This window comes from Streptopelia decaocto (assembly GCF_964273445.1).
Source record: "Streptopelia decaocto genome assembly, chromosome: 7".
NCBI lineage: Eukaryota > Metazoa > Chordata > Aves > Columbiformes > Columbidae > Streptopelia > Streptopelia decaocto.
Window position 1 is genome coordinate 67,573,066 of NC_138661.1, and position 14,790 is coordinate 67,587,855.

Consider the following 14,790-nt stretch of genomic DNA (forward strand, 5'->3'; position numbering starts at 1 on the left):
CTTCGCGTCGTCGCGGCCTCTCCGCCCTCCAAGAGGGGAAACAAGTAGCGGGGGCCCCCTGGGCGGGGACTACAACTCCCGGCGTGCACCGCGCGTCCGCGCGGTGCACGCCGGGAGTTGTAGTCCCCGCCCTGTGCTTTTTCCCTCCCCGTCTTCCCTCCCCGGACTCGCTCCCCCACAATCCCCCGCGCAGGCGAGGGGGTGATGTCACGTGTGCCGCCCGGCGGCGCATGCGCGCTGCGGGCTGTTGTTGTGGCGGCGCGGCCCGCGGCTCACCCGGCCGGGAGCGATGAGCGACAACGATGACATCGAGGTGGAGAGCGACGTGAGTCCGACCCCCGGCACCGCCACACGCACCCCCCCCGCCCTCCCCGACACCTCCACCCGCTGCCCGTAGCGCCGGGGGAAAGGGGCAGCGCGGTGGGGGGGTAACGTTTCGTTCGTGTTTCCTTCCTCCTCCTCCTCATGGGCCCGGTTCCCTTCACCTTCCTCTTCCTCTTTCCCGGGCTCCCCTCAGGAGGAACAGCCGAGGTTTCAATCCGCGGTACGTCCCGGGAACGGGAACACGTGGGGGCGAGGGGGGGTGGGGGTGGGCTTTTTTTGGGGGGGGGTACACTTCTGTCCCTTGGGGGCTGGGTCACTTGTGGGGACACACTGTGGGGCTGCGGCTTTGAGGGGGACATGTGGGGTTTATGTCTTTTGGGGGGGAACTGTGGGCCTCGGGCTCCTTGGGGGTGCTGGGGATTTGGGGGTGTCCCGTGGGGCTGGGGCTCTTGTAAGGGGGAAATGGAGTTGTAGGTTTTCGGGGGGGCTTGTGTCTCTGGGCGGCGATCTGTGGGGCTGGGGCTCTTTAGGGGAGGGGGAGTGTGGGGCTGGGGCTTTTGCGGGGAAGTGGGGGTGTCTGGGGGGGTTATGTGTGGGGCTGCATCTGTTTTGGGGGAGGAGACATGGAGGTTGTGTCATTTCAGGGCATCTGTGGAGCTGTTTCTTGGGGGGGTGTATGCGGGGAGTTTGACATGTGGGGCTGTGTCTCTTGGCAGAGGGTGGATGGGCGGACCTGTGGTTGGTTTTTGGGGGGGCCACACCCCAGGGGGTGCAGGACAGGACGCTGGGCCCCGTTCCCCAGCTCTGCCTCCCTAGCGGGGCCCGCGGCTGCCCCGGCAGCAGGAAGGGAAGAAACCGAAAGCATCAGGAGGCGCCTCCTTCCCACGCCGCAGTGCTGCTGCTGTGCTGAAACGGCAGCCGCGAGGGTTCAGCCGAGCTCCTGCACCAGCTCTGGGCACCTCGTTCCCTTTTGGGACCCCCTGGGCAGCACCTATGGGTGAAGGGAGCGGGTGAGGGTTCCCTCCGGGGTGCCACCCCCTCTGACTCTTCTCTCCCTTCCCTCGCAGGCCGACAAACGGGCTCATCACAACGCGCTGGAGCGCAAGCGCAGGGACCACATCAAGGACAGTTTCCACAGCCTGCGGGACTCCGTCCCCTCCCTCCAGGGAGAGAAGGTGAGTTTATGGAGGGTGGTGGGTGCCCCGGCCCGTGGCACGGAGCCTGGACGGGGATTTCTGCAGCCTGGACCTGGTGGTGGCTTCTCATTTTGGGATGCCACTGCGGGGCACGCTTTGGTGCTCTCAGCCCAAGCCGAGCACCGTGAACGGGGTCCAAAAATGATCCTCCATGGAGCCGCCGAGGGTCTGGCCCACCAGAGGCACCCCCGGTGGGTTTCAGTTCCCCTGGTAACATCGGCACAGCAGAGTAACCAAAATCCGGGTGGGACGGGGCAGCCAAAATGCCGTTGTTCTTCCCCAGGCAAGGTCTTTATCTCGCTGTTTATCCCACTATTGCAACAGGCATCCCGGGCCCAAATCCTGGACAAAGCCACAGAGTACATCCAGTACATGCGCCGGAAAAACCACACGCACCAGCAGGACATTGACGACCTCAAAAGGCAAAACGCTCTCCTGGAGCAGCAAGGTGAGCGAGGGGGGCGTTCAGGGGACCTGGGGCGGGGGTGACATGCGCAGCAGAGCTCTGGGTGACGCGGTGGCCCTGCCCTGCAGTGCGCGCGCTGGAGAAGGCCCGGTCGAGCGCCCAGCTCCAAGCCAACTACCCCGCGACGGACAACAGCCTCTACACCAACCCCAAGGGCAGCGCCATCTCCGCTTTCGACGGCGGCTCCGACTCCAGCTCCGATTCGGAACCCGACGAGCCACAGAGCAGGAAGAAGCTGCGCATGGAGGCCAGTTAGGCCCCCCCGGGGCCCCCCCTGCTGCTCTCGGCCGCCTGTAAGGACTCTCTTCCTTCTCTCGTAGAGGCTCTCGGACTGCAGCTTCCCAGCCCTCCCCGGCCCCTTTCCCCGCTCCAGCCCCCACAGCCCCGGGGGAAGCCGGCCAGGCAGGGGCCTCGCAGCACCCAACAGACTTGGGGGGGGTCGCACTATGTCCCCGCCACCACCCCCCACAACTAGCGAGCCCCCCTTCCCTCTATTCTGATTTTTTAGGAGCATTTCTATTTATACCCGGGGACCACGGCAGTCCTGAGTTGAAGGGTGAGGCTGCACAGGAGCCCAGCAGCCCCCCCTGTGACCCCCTCCCAAAAGGCCAGACCCTGCGGGCAGCTGCATACCACCCCCCCCCCCCAACAAGCCCTGACGGGGGGTCTCGCTATTTATTTTCTGCGTGTGCAATTCCACCTGCCCCCAGCACCTGCGAGAGCCGGCGGGGGGGCAGCGCCCGCACCCCTCCCTCTGCAGCACTGGGCCGGGCTGGGTGGGCTGCGCGTGGGTCCTGCCCCCTCCTCCCTCCCTCCCTCGCCCCCCCGACCCCTCCCCACCTCCGTGGCATTTTCTGAACTCTAGTGTCCCCCCCCTGCCCCGTAGGTGATTCCCCCCCCTCCCCATTTTGATGCCATTCATTCCATGGATCTAAAGGTATGTTGTACATACTGCCCAGAGTTGTCTTGCAAGTTAAGGCTTCCCTTTACTATAAGACTATAAATAATAAAACAAAAAAAAAGCTTATTTTATCCTTCCCCGTGGTAACTGCCTGTTCTTGGAGTGGGATGAGGGGGGCGAGGTGGCACCAGGGCGGCCCCCAAAACAGCCCGTGCTCGGTGTCACCTCCTGCCCTGCGTCCCCAGGGCTGCCGGCGGTGGCACGGAGGCGGTGGCAGCGATGTGCGCTCCTCGCGCACAGGACACGGCAGCTGTCGGTTCTGCTTTATTGATGCCAAAAGCTCCGCCGCGGCCCGTGGCCCCTCAGCTCCCACCGGGGGGGTCGGCGAGGCGCTCGGGGGGGCACAGCAGGCGCTGGCAGCCACGGGCCGGGCCGCTTTTTGGTATTGCTAGCACCCTGAGGACCTCGCTCTGCCCGTCTGAGATGCCACAGGGGCCTCCCCATCGACCCAGGGGCTGGGGGGTCACTCCGCAAAGTCCAGGGGGGCTGCAGGACCCCCCCTTACTCAGCAGCCGCTGGCTCCAGGTTGGGCACTGGCAGCTGCAAGAAATGCATCACTGCTCTCACCACCTTCTCTGGGGCGATGTTGTAGACGGGGTGCGTGGCCTGCTGTTAGGGTGGGGGAGAAAAAGGTTAAAAATGCCTTTTTTTGGTGAGGTGGAGGAGGGGCTGAGCCCTGGCAGCTTGTGACACCTACCAGGCGGTTCTCGGGGACACCCAGGACCACCTCATGGTGGAGGTCGCCGCTGCCGAAGTGCTGGGCGATGGCCAAGCCGCTCAGGCAGTAGCAGGTGTGGTAGAAATCCCGGGACCTTGGGGGGATATTGGGGGGCTGAGGGGGGGTCTGGAGCACCACTCAGCCCCCCCAGGCTGGTACTCACTTGCCCGGCTTGTCGAGCAGCCCCCCGGCTGGGCACTGGCAGCACAGCAGGATGTATTCCTGCAGCGCCGACTGGTCCAACATCCAGTGGGTCATGCTGAGTGCTGTGTCACCTGGAGAGGGGGAGACAGTGAAACGCCTGGGGGGGGCCCTGGGAAGGTGGAAACCCCCACCCCGGGGTCTTCCCACACCCCCTAGAGATCCACCAAGGTGTCCAGTTAAGCCTCAGTGCCAAAACCCCCCTGAGAACAGCGACATGAGGAGCCGCAGTCACTTTGCGCTTTGTTGGCTCGCTAAACCACCTTCACCCCTCCCTGGAGATGCTGTTTTGGGGGGGCAGAGGCAGGCAGGACCCCCGGTGTGTGACTCACCCCTGGCGTGGAGGGCGCGGTGGAGCAGGGGCAGGAGCCCGGCTTGCCAGAAGGAGTAACACCCGTCCACCAGCTTGTTGCAGCGGCCCTGGAAGCCGCCCTCGAAGCGCATCTGCCGATGGGTCACCCAGCGCTGTGCGGGAGGGACAGGAGCGGGTGGCAATGCAGGGACGAGGACCCCCTGTGGCCAAGACCCCCCCCCCAAACCCAGTGAGAGCCGTGGTGCCGCTCACCAGCAAGCTCCGGAGATCCAGGAGATGTTCCTGTTTGAGGATGACCAACGCTGCCATGCCGCAGAAGGTGTAACCGCCGTGCGCCTCCATCCCCGGCACCCCGCCGATGCCGCCCTCCCAGTTCTGGCACCTGCGCGGGCACAGGGGTCAGGATGGCACCAACATGAGGGACTGTCTCTTGTCCCCACGTCCCCTGGCTCTCACCTCGCAATCCACTCGGCCGTCCCGGCAAAGAGCGCGGGCGTCAGGACGTTGGTGAGCGAGGCCACGGAGGCGGCGCAGTAGGCACTTCTGCGGGAGGTGGGTGCTCAGAACCACGGCACCGGGTCCCCACCGTGGCACCGGGTCCCCCGCACATCACCAGCTGCCCGCCGTGACACCCAAGTGTCCCTGTGCCAGCGTTCACCCACCTGACGTCCACCTCGCCGCCGACGTGCATGAGGAAGGAGCCATCGGGCTGTTTCAGTGAGTGCAGATACTCCAGCAGCTTCTTCCTGCAAAAGCCAGGGGGCTGCGTGGGGGGGACACAACCCTTGCCCCCCCAGCCCCACGCCATCCACCCAGACCTCCCCACGCCACCCAGGTGCCGGCCGTACCTGTTGATGACGCCGAACGCCTCCTCGGTGCCGATGATGCAGAGTGCGTTGACAGCGGCGTAGGTGGGCGCGAGGTGGGGGTCCTGGCCGGGGCCCCCCCCAAAACCGCCCTGGGGGCTCTGGCAGCGGCTCAGGAACTGACAGACACTGGGAGGGGCAGGGGGAAGGTGGGGAAGGGGCTCGGGGCTCCCCAGCCTCACCCGCAACACCTGGTGGGGTGTAACAGGGCCAGCCCAGCCCTGTTACCCCCCCGTCTCCCCCCAAAGTCAAGGTTCTCTCTCTCCCCCATCTCCATCCATCACAAGACGCCGGAGCGCGAGGCCATGGCCAGAAGAATGGGTGGCATTGATGGCACTGACAAAGCACTCCTTTGCTGCCGCCAGCGCGGGGACAGCGGGACGTGGCACCTCCGGCATCACGCGGGTGGCCCACGGGGCCACCGGGTCCAAGATGGGGGTCCCCAGGCTGCTGTTGTGGCCCCCCCAGCTCTTGCCACCCTGTTGTCACTTACTCAGAGGCAACTGACTGGGGAATGGGTTCGTCCAGCAGCTCCAAACTGTGCAGGATCCAGTAGCAGAGCCAGGGCCGGCTGGCGTCCAGACACTGCGGGGACACCAGGGGACAGTCAGGGTGGCCAGGGGGTGGCGTGGGGCCTGGGGTGCAGGCAGGAGCAGGCAGCGCTCTCGCAGGAGAGGGTACAGGCAGGAGAACCCCCGGAGCTGCTGCAGCATCAACACAGGGACAAGCACAACCCAAGGGGACACCAGGCGTCTGCCCCTGGGGCTGATAGTGACAGACTGGGGACAGCAAACGTCCGGTGACAACCCTGGCGGCACCGCTGCGTACCTCGTAGGCTTCGGTGAGCTGCCGGAGGCCTCGCTTCAGGTAGTGGAAGTGCTTATCCCGGTGCAGGACGAACCTGGAAGGACAGGCAGGACGGGGCTCGCAGGGAAAGTGCCACAGGGGACACCGGCCGATGTCACCGTGCTCAGGGGCGGTGGCCGAGAGAGGGGGCCGGTGCCCCGCTCTGGGTCTCAGCAGCCGCCGCAGCCACCGGTTTGAGGGGGGACTCATTTATCTATTACGGAACTTACTGCGAGGCATGATGGTTGGTCTTGCAGGCATCAAAAACCTCCTGCACGATCTCTTCCACCTTGGTCTGCCTCAGGTGACAGCGTGGGGACACGTGGGGCAGGGCAGGGGGGACACAAAAGCCACAGTGAGCTCTGGAAAGTGTCCCCAACATGGTCCCCTCCCCGATACCTTCGATTCGGGGGCTCCTGCCCCGTCTCAGGGGTTACCGGTGGCATCAGCTCATCACCTTCTCCAGCAAAACCAAAGCGACCAAAAGCTACTTGGTCCTGGGGATCAGCTTAGCAGGAGCTTAGGCCCGGGATTAGGCAGGATTCGAGCAGCAGCGGTTTTAAAGACAGAGTTTGGTTTGTCCCAGGACACCCCAGGGAAATCGCCGCGGCCCCCCCGCTCCCGCTAAGGCCGGGACGGTGCAGCTGGGTAACCCGGGACTTGTGCCACCGTCCCGAGTTTAGACTCGAGCTTACAACGCAGCTGGCGCCGTCCCAAGCCGGGATCATCCCCCGGGTCTCCAGGAAACACCCCGGTCTGGCGGGGGTGTGTCGGGAGGGGTGACAGGGACAGCCCCGTCCCCCGTGTCCTACCGGGACCCCCCCGGGGCGGGAACCGCCGCCGTCGCCTTTCACCCGGTCCCGGCCCCCCCGGGAGCGTCAGCACCGCCGGGCCGGGACGGGGGGGCGCCCCGGCTGCCCCCCAGGACCCCCCCAACCCCCGGGGAGGCGGGGGCTGACCCGTGTCACAGCCCCCGCGGGTGGCCCCCGGGAGCCGCCGTGCCCGGTGCGTGCCCCCCCCGAACCCCGCGGTGTCCGGAGCCGCGTTGCGGGGTAGGGTGGATCTCGCAGCCCCGCCCCAGCGCCCCCCGTCCCCGCACCTGCTCGGCGGAGGTGGCGGTTCTCAGCCCGTCGTCCCGCAGCCGCCGCCGCCCGCCCTGCTCGCGGGGGGGGGACGAGGCTCCCGCCATGCTGCGGGGGCAGCGGCGCGACGGCGGCCGGGCGGGGACACGCGACCACGCCCCTCCGGGCCACGCCCCCGGCCGCGCCCCGTTTAGTCAGAGCCCCGCCCACGGCACCGCCCCGGCCGCGCATGCGCGGTGGGAGCCGGCTGGGGTGCGTGTCACCGCGCCGTGACGTCATGGCGGGCCACCTGGTTTATTGCGTCATTGCAGCGCTGTGTTGCGTCATCGCGCCGCGTTGTTGCGCTGCGTTGCATCGCCAGGCTGGGGCGCTGCATCGTGCAGTGCAGTGCAGTGCAGTGCAGTGCAGTGCAGTGCAGTGCAGTGCAGTGCAGTGCAGTGCATGGCGTCATCGCACAGTCACAGCATCCCGGGTGTCAGGGGCTGAAGGGCCCTGGAAAGCTCATCCAGTGCAAACCCCCCATGGAGCAGGAACACCCAGCTGAGGTTCCACAGGAAGGTGTCCAGGCGGGTTGGAATGTCTGCAGAGAAGGAGACTCCACAACCCCCCTGGGCAGCCTGGGCCAGGCTCTGCCACCCTCACCAGGAACAAGTTTCTTCTCATATTTAAGTGGAACCTCCCGGGTTCCAGTTTGTACCCATTGCCCCTTGTCCTACCATTGGCTGTCACCCAGAAGAGCCTGGCTCCATCCTCCTGACACTCACCCTTTATATATCTGTAAACATTAATGAGGTCACCCCTCAGTCTCCTCCAAGCTCCAGCGCCCCAGCTCCCTCAGCCTTTCCTCACACGGGAGATGCTCCACTCCCTCCAGCATCTTGGTGGCTGCGCTGGACTCTCTCCAGCAGTTCCCTGTCCTGCTGGAACTGAGGGGCCGGAACTGGACACAAGATTCCAGGTGTGGTCTCATCAGAGCAGAGTAGAGGGGAAGGAGAACCGCTCTTGACCTCGTGTCACAGCATCGCGGCGCTGGGGTGACAGCTGTGTTGTGTCATCGTGCTACAGCGCCACGTCATTGCAGTGCGGCACCTCATTGCATCATCACCCTGCAGCACTGTGTCGTGGCACTGGAGCACTGCGGCACACCGGCACACCAGCACACCAGCACACCGGCACACCACTGCGGCATTGGGCCGCAGGGCTGTGTTGTCACACCACGGCGCCACATCACCCTCTGTGCCGCGATGCTGCCGCACAGCAGGCTGGCACAGCACGGCGGTGCGGTGTCACTGCTGCAGTGCCACCTCACTGCACCGCAGTGCTGCATCGCTGCACAGTGTCCGCCCCACAGTGCTGCCCCATGCGCTGCTGCGCTGCACCCTGCTGCAGGCTGCACTGCACCAGCCAGGCCTGCGCTGCCTCGCTGCACCCCCTGCTGCATGCTGCACCCACCACTGCACCCACCGCTGCACCTCAGCACCCAGCACTGCACCCAGCACTGCACCCCAGCACCCAGCGCTGTACCCCAGCACCTGCCACTGCACCCCAGCACCCAGCACTGCACCCAGCACTGCACCCACCACTGCACCCCAGCACTGCACCCACCACTGCACCCAGCACTGCACCCCAGCACCCAGCGCTGTACCCTAGCACCTGCCACTGCACCCCAGCACCCACCACTGCACCCACCACTGCACCCCAGCACCTGCCACTGCACCCCAGGACCCGCTGCAGCTCCCACTGCAGCCCTGCCTGCAGGGCCACCCTGCTCCACCCTGGGGACACTCCAGCCCTGGGGACATCTCACTGTCCCCTGGTGCATCCCTGGGTGCCCCCCACAGTCCCTCCATGGGGGTTCCGTGTGTCACCCCAGTGTCCCCTGCTGCAGTCCCAGCTGTTGCCCCTTGTGTCCCTCACTCTCTGCTTGGGGGGTCCATAGTGTGACCCTGGATGTCTCCTCCCCATATTCCCCAGTGCAATCCCCTGTGTCCCCTGCTGCAGCCCCTGTACTCCCCTTGATGCCCCAGAGCATCTCCCAATGTCCCCACCCATGTCCCCTTGTCCATCCCGTGTGTCCCCCAGTGTTTCAGAGCATCTCCCAGTGTCCCCAACAGTGTCCCCCGCTACACCCCTGGCTACTCCCCACTCTGCATCCCCCGTGTCACCCGCGGTGTCCCCAGAGCATCTCCCGCTGCACGCCCGATGTACTGTCCCTCGTGTCCCCCTCCCGGCGCCCCAGCCCAATTCCTGGTGTCCCCTCCGGTGCATCCCCGATGTCTTCTCCCCCCGTTCCCCACCGCATCCCCCGCTGCATCCTCAGTGTCTCCCCGGTGCTCCGTCCCCTACATCCCCCTCCCGGTGCCCCAGCCCATCTCCCGGTGTCCCCTCCCGGTGCATCACCGATGTCGCCCCCGTTCCTCACAGCATCCCCCGGTGCATCCCCCGCCCTCCCGCCCCCGCCCCGCGCCCCGCCCCGGTGCCACCCGGCGCGGCGGCGGCAGCGCAGCGCTCCCGCCCCCGGTAACGGCGGCAGCGGCGGCCCCGGCCCGGCCCGGCCCGGCCCGCCATGGCCAAGCAGTACGACGTGCTGTTCCGGTTGCTGCTGCTGGGGGACTCGGGCGTGGGCAAGACCTGCCTGCTCTGCCGTTTCACCGACAACCAGTTCCACCCCGCCCACATCTCCACCATCGGTACCGGAGCGGGGGAAGCCGGCGGCAGCAGCACCGGGGAGCGGGGGAGCCGGGGGGAGCGGGCAACGGAGGCGCTGGGGAGCAGCGGCACCGGGGGATTTGGAGCACCGGGGAGCGGCAGTACCGGGAAAGCGTGGGCACCGGGGAACGGGAAAACTGTAGGCACCGGGGAACCGGGAGCTCAGGGGAACCGCAGCACGGGGAAACGGGAAACCGTGGGAACCGTGGCACTGGGGAACCGGGAGCACCGGGCAGCTGCAGCACGGGGAAAATGGGATAACCGGCGGCAGCGGAGAGCCGCGGCAATGGGCAGCGGCGGCACCGGGGAACCGGGAAACCGCAGCACCGGGGAGCCGGGAAACCGTGGCACGGGGAGCACCGGGCACCCGTGGCGCTGGGGAACCGGGAGCACCGGCCACCTGCAGTACCAGGGAACCGGGGAACGGGAAAACCTCGGGGACCGGGAAGCTGCGGGCACCGGGCAACCGATAGCACCGGGCAGCCGCGTCATGGGGCAATCGGGGGCACTGAGGAGCCGGGAACCGGCAGCACCGAGCAGCCACAGCACCGGGAAACTGTGGGCACCGGGGAGCCGCGGTACCGGGAAACTGGGGGCACCAGGGAGCTGTAGAACCAGGAAACCGAGTGCACCGGGCACCCATGGCACCTGGGAACCGGGAGCAGCGGGGAACTGGGAAACCGTGGGCACCGGATAACCGCGGCACCGGGGAACTGGGAGCACTGGGGAACCGTGGCACCGGGGAACTGGGAAACTGGGAGCACTGAGTAACCGTGGCACCGGGAAACCGGGAGCACCAGGGAGCTGCGGCACTGGGGAACCGGGGGCACCAGGAGCACCTGCCCAGCAGCGGGGCCGGGGCCAGCACCCACACAATGACCCAGCACCCACACGGTGACCCAGCACCGGGGCCTGCCGGGCCTGGCACCGGCTGTGGGCACCGGCGCCGGGCTGCCACCAGGGCACCGGGTGGGCACGGGGGAGCCCCGGCACCCAGTTTGGCAGCACAGCGTGGATTGGGGTGGACCAGGAGAGGGTGTGGGGACCAGAGAGACCCTGGTGACAGCAGCGGCAGTGATGGGGGGACACCCTGTAACCTTCCCCTCCCCATCCCAGGCGTCGACTTCAAGATGAAGACGATCGAAGTGGACGGCATTAAGGTGCGGATACAGATCTGGTGAGTGCCGGGGGGGATTTAGGGAGGGGGGCCTGGTCCTGCTTCCCTCGCCTCCCCGGGTGGGGGCTGAGGCCTGAGCACCTCGTGCCATGGGTGGTGGCACCGACTGACCCGCTGTCCCCGCCACAGGGACACGGCGGGGCAGGAGCGGTACCAGACCATCACCAAGCAGTACTACCGGCGTGCACAGGTACGGGCATGCGTCCAGGAGAAGGGAAACTGAGGCACAGAACGGGGTTGGAGGGTATAAATGGCCACCCCCCGCCCCGACAGGGCATCTTCCTGGTGTACGACATCAGCAGCGAGCGCTCCTACCAGCACATCGTGAAGTGGGCCAGCGACGTGGATGAGGTGGGGGTACAGGGGTGTAGAGGGGTGGTCCCCCGTGGCCAGGGGGTTCTCACGCCGCCCCCCCCGCCTCCAGTACGCACCTGACGGCGTCCAGAAAATCCTCATCGGGAACAAGGCGGACGAGGAGCACAAGAGGCAAGTGGCCAGAGAGCAAGGGCTGCAGGTGAGCGGGGGCGGGCATGCGCCCCCGGGGGGGGCAGGGACCCTTCCTGCACCCCCAGGGTGGCCAGGGCCCCCCCGCGCCCTCAGCATGGCCAGGACCCCCTCCCGCCCCCCCTTGCACTCTCCAGGGACCCCAACAACCACCCTGCACCCCGAGCATCCCCAGGTCCCCCCACCAGCATGGCCAGGGACCCCCCACCCTTCTGCAGTCTTCTCTGTAGCCAGGGACCCCCCCACAGCCCCCCGTGCATCGAGGGACCCCCCCCCAGTTCCTGCGCACCCTCAGAGCTGCTCTTATGACTCCCTGTTAGCCCCCAGCATGTTCAGGGACACCCCCTGCACCTCCAGCACTATCCCCTGCACCCCCAAAGCACCCAGTGTCCCCCCCAAGAGATCCAGCGCCCAGTCCCAGGGTATGCTCCCACACCAGCCCCCCCAATGCCAGCTCGTCCATCTGGCCACGCCTGGCTGTGCACATGCTGGGGGCGGAGGATGCTGGGGGTGACCCCCCCATCGCCCCCCCAAATCATGGTGCCACTGCCGGCCCCGCGCCCCGCAGCTGGCCAGGGAGTACGGGATGGATTTCTACGAGACCAGCGCCTGCAGCAACCTCAACATCAAGGAGGTGCGGGGGGGCTGGGGAGGACTGGGGGGGCCGGGGGGGTCCCCCAGGCTCACCCCCCGTCCTGTCCCCCAGTCCTTCACGCGGCTGACGGAGCTGGTGCTGCAGGCGCATCGCAAGGAGCTGGAGGGGCTGCGGGGCCCCCCCCGCGCCCCAACCCTGGCTGGCCTGGAGGAGGATGAGCAGCAGCCCCTGGGAAGCGAGGACACCCCCAAAACCTGCTGGTGTTGAAGCCTGGGACCCCCTGACCTCCCCACTCCCCAGGCTGTGTTTTGGGGGGGGGCACGATGGGTGTGGGATTGGGGTGGTCCCGATGTGGGGGGAGTGGCGGGTGCCTGGTGGTGGTGGGGACCCAGGACCCCACCTGGGGGTGGCGGGGGCTGGGCAGGTGTCGCGGGGGTGCCCCCCATCCCAGCACCCGGGTGGGGTGGGGAGGGTGTCATGGAGGCTCCGTGCCCACCCTGTGCCCATGGGGCCCCCCCGATTTTACACACACACACACAGAGTTTGCAAAATAAAGGTGATGCTGGAGGCGGCCAGTGGCTCCTGTGCTGCCGTAGGGGGGCTGTGGGCACGGTGCCATACTGGTGGCATGGTGACACGATGGCTGCACCCCAACAGAGCCACCGGCACCACGGGGCAGTGGCACAGGCAGTGCTGGGACACCGCAACCCGAGCGGGCATCAATAATTGAGGCTGTGCCGGGGCCGCCGGGATGGTGTCCCCTTTCCAGGCTGGGGACGGGTCTGGGGGGCACTGTGCCCGTCACCACTGGGACTGTTGGCTTGGCCCTGGCTGTGGGGACAGGGACAGCGCGGTCAAACTGGATGGTGGTGGGCACTGGGATGCTGCTGAGCACTGGGATGAGCGGGTACCAGGGTGATGGTGGGTGCCAGGAAAATGGTGAGTACGGGGGTGACAGTGAGTACCAGCACAATGGTGGGTACAGCGGTGATGGTGAGCACCAAGGTGATGTTGGGCATCCCAGCAGACAGTTACCAGGGTTGACGCTGGCACTGGGACCAGTGGCCACCAGGACTAGTGGGCACTGGGGGAGAAGGCAGCAGGCACTGGGATGGCGATGTCAAGGCAGCCACAGGAAAGGAGAAGCACTGGGACACCCGTTCCTCCCATCACCTGCCCTGCTCCGAGCCACCCAGCTCCTGCATCCCGTGCAGCCCCAGCTCCCGGAGTCCCGTTATTCCCCGACACCCACGGGTGCTCCCAGCCCGCGCCCCGCGGCATCCCGCAGCTCACGGGCATGCGGAAGAGCAGCTGTGCTGCGCCATGAATTATTGAGGCAGGTAGGAGCATCGCCTTGGCCCCGCGCCACCCGCGCCCTTGTCCTCCCCACCCGCTGTGGGTGCTGCTGGGTGGGACGGGTGGGATGGCTCCGGTTTCTGCCAAGTCACGGCGGGGCGAGGAGACCTTTGGAGCCCGACACATCACGTGGGCGCCGGGCAGCCCTTAAGGCACCGACGGGCGCGAGGGGGGGTCAAACCGACCGCGCGCCCGCAGCCATGAGCGTCCCCATCGCCAAGTCCTTCTACGACCTGAGTGCCACCTCCTTGCAGGGGGAGAAGGTGGATTTCAACGTCTTCCGGGGCCGCGTGGTCCTTATTGAGAACGTGGCGTCTCTCTGAGGCACCACGGTGCGGGATTACACCCAGCTCAACCAGCTCCAAGCCCGCTACCCCCGGCGGCTGGTCGTGCTGGGCTTCCCCTGCAACCAGTTTGGCTACCAGGTAAGTCCCTGGGGGTCAGTGCGGGTGCGAGGAGGTGGGGGAAAAAACACGGCAGGACCTCGGCTTTCTCCTTCCCACCACAGGAGAATGGGACCAACGAGGAGATCCTCAACTGCCTGAAGCACGTGCGGCCGGGTGGCGGCTTCGAGCCCAATTTCACCCTCTTCCAGAAGTGCCAGGTGAATGGGCAGGACACCCACCCCGTTTTTGCCTACCTGAAGGCTCACCTGCCTGCGCCAGCTGATGAGGCCACACACCTGATGACTGAGCCCCGGTTCATCACCTGGAGCCCGGTGCGGCGCTCTGACATCTCCTGGAACTTCGAGAAATTCCTGGTGGGGCCGGAGGGGGAACCTTTCCGACGCTACAGCCCCCGCATGCCCACGGCCCAGCTGGAGCCCGACATCCAGCGCCTCCTCAAACTGGCCAAGTAGGGCTGGCTCCCGTGTCCCCCGGCCCCACGCCAGCTGCCGCCCCCCGGGGTGGCCCCAGCTCTCCGCCGGGTGACAGCCCCCCCCGAAAACGCCGTGGGGAGGCGGCTCGATGGGGGCAGAGGGCTGGAGCCACCGGGTGGCGCGGGCTGGTGGCAATAAATGAGCCGGAGGGAGCGTGTCTGTGTCCGCGTGGTTTTTGCGGATGGGGGGGGAGGCTGCCGGGAACCAGCCCCGAGGTGCCGGATCCAGGAAACGGCGGCAGGATGGAGCGGTGCCAGGCGGGCAGCACCTGCGGGTGTTGGTGGGGCTGGGTGCCAGCAGCACCCCACCCCAGGGGAGCGATTTCGGTTCACCTGGCCCCAGGAACACGCATCCCTCGGCAGGGCAGGGCTGGGATACACACCCCAGGGAATGGGCCTTGGCGGGGGGTGAAGTGACCCCCACATGAGCTCCACACAGCCCCTGGGGGAGCAAAATTAATTAATTTCTCAGTGGGGTTTGGCAGGACACCGGTGAGCAGGGTGGGTGCTGGGATGAGGGGAAGGCAGGATCTGGTATGGGGGGCGAGGAATCCCATGGGAAAAGCCCCCCCGATCCCTGCATCAGACCCCAACACC

At 66.8% G+C, this 14,790-nt stretch overlaps 4 protein-coding genes across 9 annotated transcripts; 3 read left to right on the forward strand and 1 right to left on the reverse strand.

The window, feature by feature from the left end:
* The first annotated feature begins 214 nt into the window (after positions 1 to 214).
* On the forward strand, positions 215 to 3,023 carry MAX (MYC associated factor X). 3 transcript variants are annotated; one of them, XM_082058050.1, is made up of 6 exons: positions 275 to 325; positions 518 to 544; positions 1,392 to 1,499; positions 1,845 to 1,968; positions 2,055 to 2,279; positions 2,495 to 3,023. In XM_082058050.1, exons 1-5 carry the CDS (start codon positions 290 to 292, stop codon positions 2,240 to 2,242), a joined length of 483 nt encoding a protein of 160 aa, XP_081914176.1. In that variant the 5' UTR covers positions 275 to 289; the 3' UTR covers positions 2,243 to 2,279; positions 2,495 to 3,023. The 3 variants fall into 3 exon arrangements, with proteins under 3 accessions (XP_081914177.1, XP_081914176.1, XP_081914175.1); XM_082058051.1 differs by having other exon boundaries at positions 215 to 325; positions 1,392 to 1,498; positions 1,838 to 1,968; positions 2,055 to 3,023; XM_082058049.1 differs by having other exon boundaries at positions 2,055 to 3,023.
* On the reverse strand, positions 3,017 to 7,128 carry LOC309442302 (protein farnesyltransferase subunit beta-like). 2 transcript variants are annotated; one of them, XM_082058048.1, is made up of 12 exons: positions 6,991 to 7,128; positions 6,122 to 6,186; positions 5,874 to 5,946; positions 5,539 to 5,630; positions 5,028 to 5,174; positions 4,842 to 4,925; positions 4,636 to 4,722; positions 4,432 to 4,561; positions 4,199 to 4,331; positions 3,829 to 3,940; positions 3,645 to 3,759; positions 3,017 to 3,553 (listed from the first exon to the last, which is right to left on the reverse strand). In XM_082058048.1, the coding sequence occupies exons 1-12, from the start codon at positions 7,078 to 7,080 to the stop codon at positions 3,449 to 3,451; spliced, it is 1,233 nt and encodes a 410-aa protein (XP_081914174.1). In that variant the 5' UTR covers positions 7,081 to 7,128; the 3' UTR covers positions 3,017 to 3,448. The 2 variants fall into 2 exon arrangements, with proteins under 2 accessions (XP_081914174.1, XP_081914173.1); XM_082058047.1 differs by having other exon boundaries at positions 3,022 to 3,556.
* A 2,411-nt stretch (positions 7,129 to 9,539) lies between these two features.
* Positions 9,540 to 12,253, forward strand: RAB15 (RAB15, member RAS oncogene family; the record flags this gene model as incomplete). 3 transcript variants are annotated; one of them, XM_082058404.1, is made up of 7 exons in its annotated part: positions 9,540 to 9,663; positions 10,799 to 10,859; positions 10,989 to 11,049; positions 11,133 to 11,210; positions 11,284 to 11,373; positions 11,932 to 11,997; positions 12,070 to 12,253. In XM_082058404.1, the coding sequence occupies 7 exons, from the start codon at positions 9,540 to 9,542 to the stop codon at positions 12,223 to 12,225; spliced, it is 636 nt and encodes a 211-aa protein (XP_081914530.1). In that variant the 3' UTR covers positions 12,226 to 12,253. The 3 variants fall into 3 exon arrangements, with proteins under 3 accessions (XP_081914530.1, XP_081914528.1, XP_081914529.1); XM_082058402.1 differs by lacking the exon at positions 9,540 to 9,663 and having other exon boundaries at positions 10,394 to 10,859; XM_082058403.1 differs by lacking the exons at positions 9,540 to 9,663; positions 11,932 to 11,997 and having other exon boundaries at positions 10,394 to 10,859.
* A 1,203-nt stretch (positions 12,254 to 13,456) lies between these two features.
* On the forward strand, positions 13,457 to 14,194 carry GPX2 (glutathione peroxidase 2). The gene is made up of 2 exons (XM_082058125.1): positions 13,457 to 13,739; positions 13,823 to 14,194. Exons 1-2 carry the CDS (start codon positions 13,515 to 13,517, stop codon positions 14,171 to 14,173), a joined length of 576 nt encoding a protein of 191 aa, XP_081914251.1. The 5' UTR covers positions 13,457 to 13,514; the 3' UTR covers positions 14,174 to 14,194.
* Positions 14,195 to 14,790: the final 596 nt, after the last annotated feature.

Excerpts from the sequence above, each read along its gene's own strand:
- MAX (XM_082058051.1), top strand. The coding sequence starts at position 290 with ATGAGCGACAACGATGACATCGAGGTGGAGAGCGAC. Across the intron at positions 326-517 it reads ACATCGAGGTGGAGAGCGAC|GAGGAACAGCCGAGGTTTCA; the intron begins GTGAGTCCGACC and ends GGCTCCCCTCAG. Across the intron at positions 1,969-2,054 it reads CGCTCTCCTGGAGCAGCAAG|TGCGCGCGCTGGAGAAGGCC; the intron begins GTGAGCGAGGGG and ends CCTGCCCTGCAG.
- LOC309442302 (XM_082058047.1), bottom strand. The coding sequence starts at position 7,080 with ATGGCGGGAGCCTCGTCCCCCCCCCGCGAGCAGGGCGGGCGGCGGCGG. Across the intron at positions 5,175-5,538 it reads CCCCAGTCAGTTGCCTCTGA|TGTCTGTCAGTTCCTGAGCC; the intron begins GTAAGTGACAAC and ends TGCCCCTCCCAG. Across the intron at positions 4,562-4,635 it reads ACGGCCGAGTGGATTGCGAG|GTGCCAGAACTGGGAGGGCG; the intron begins GTGAGAGCCAGG and ends GTGCCCGCGCAG.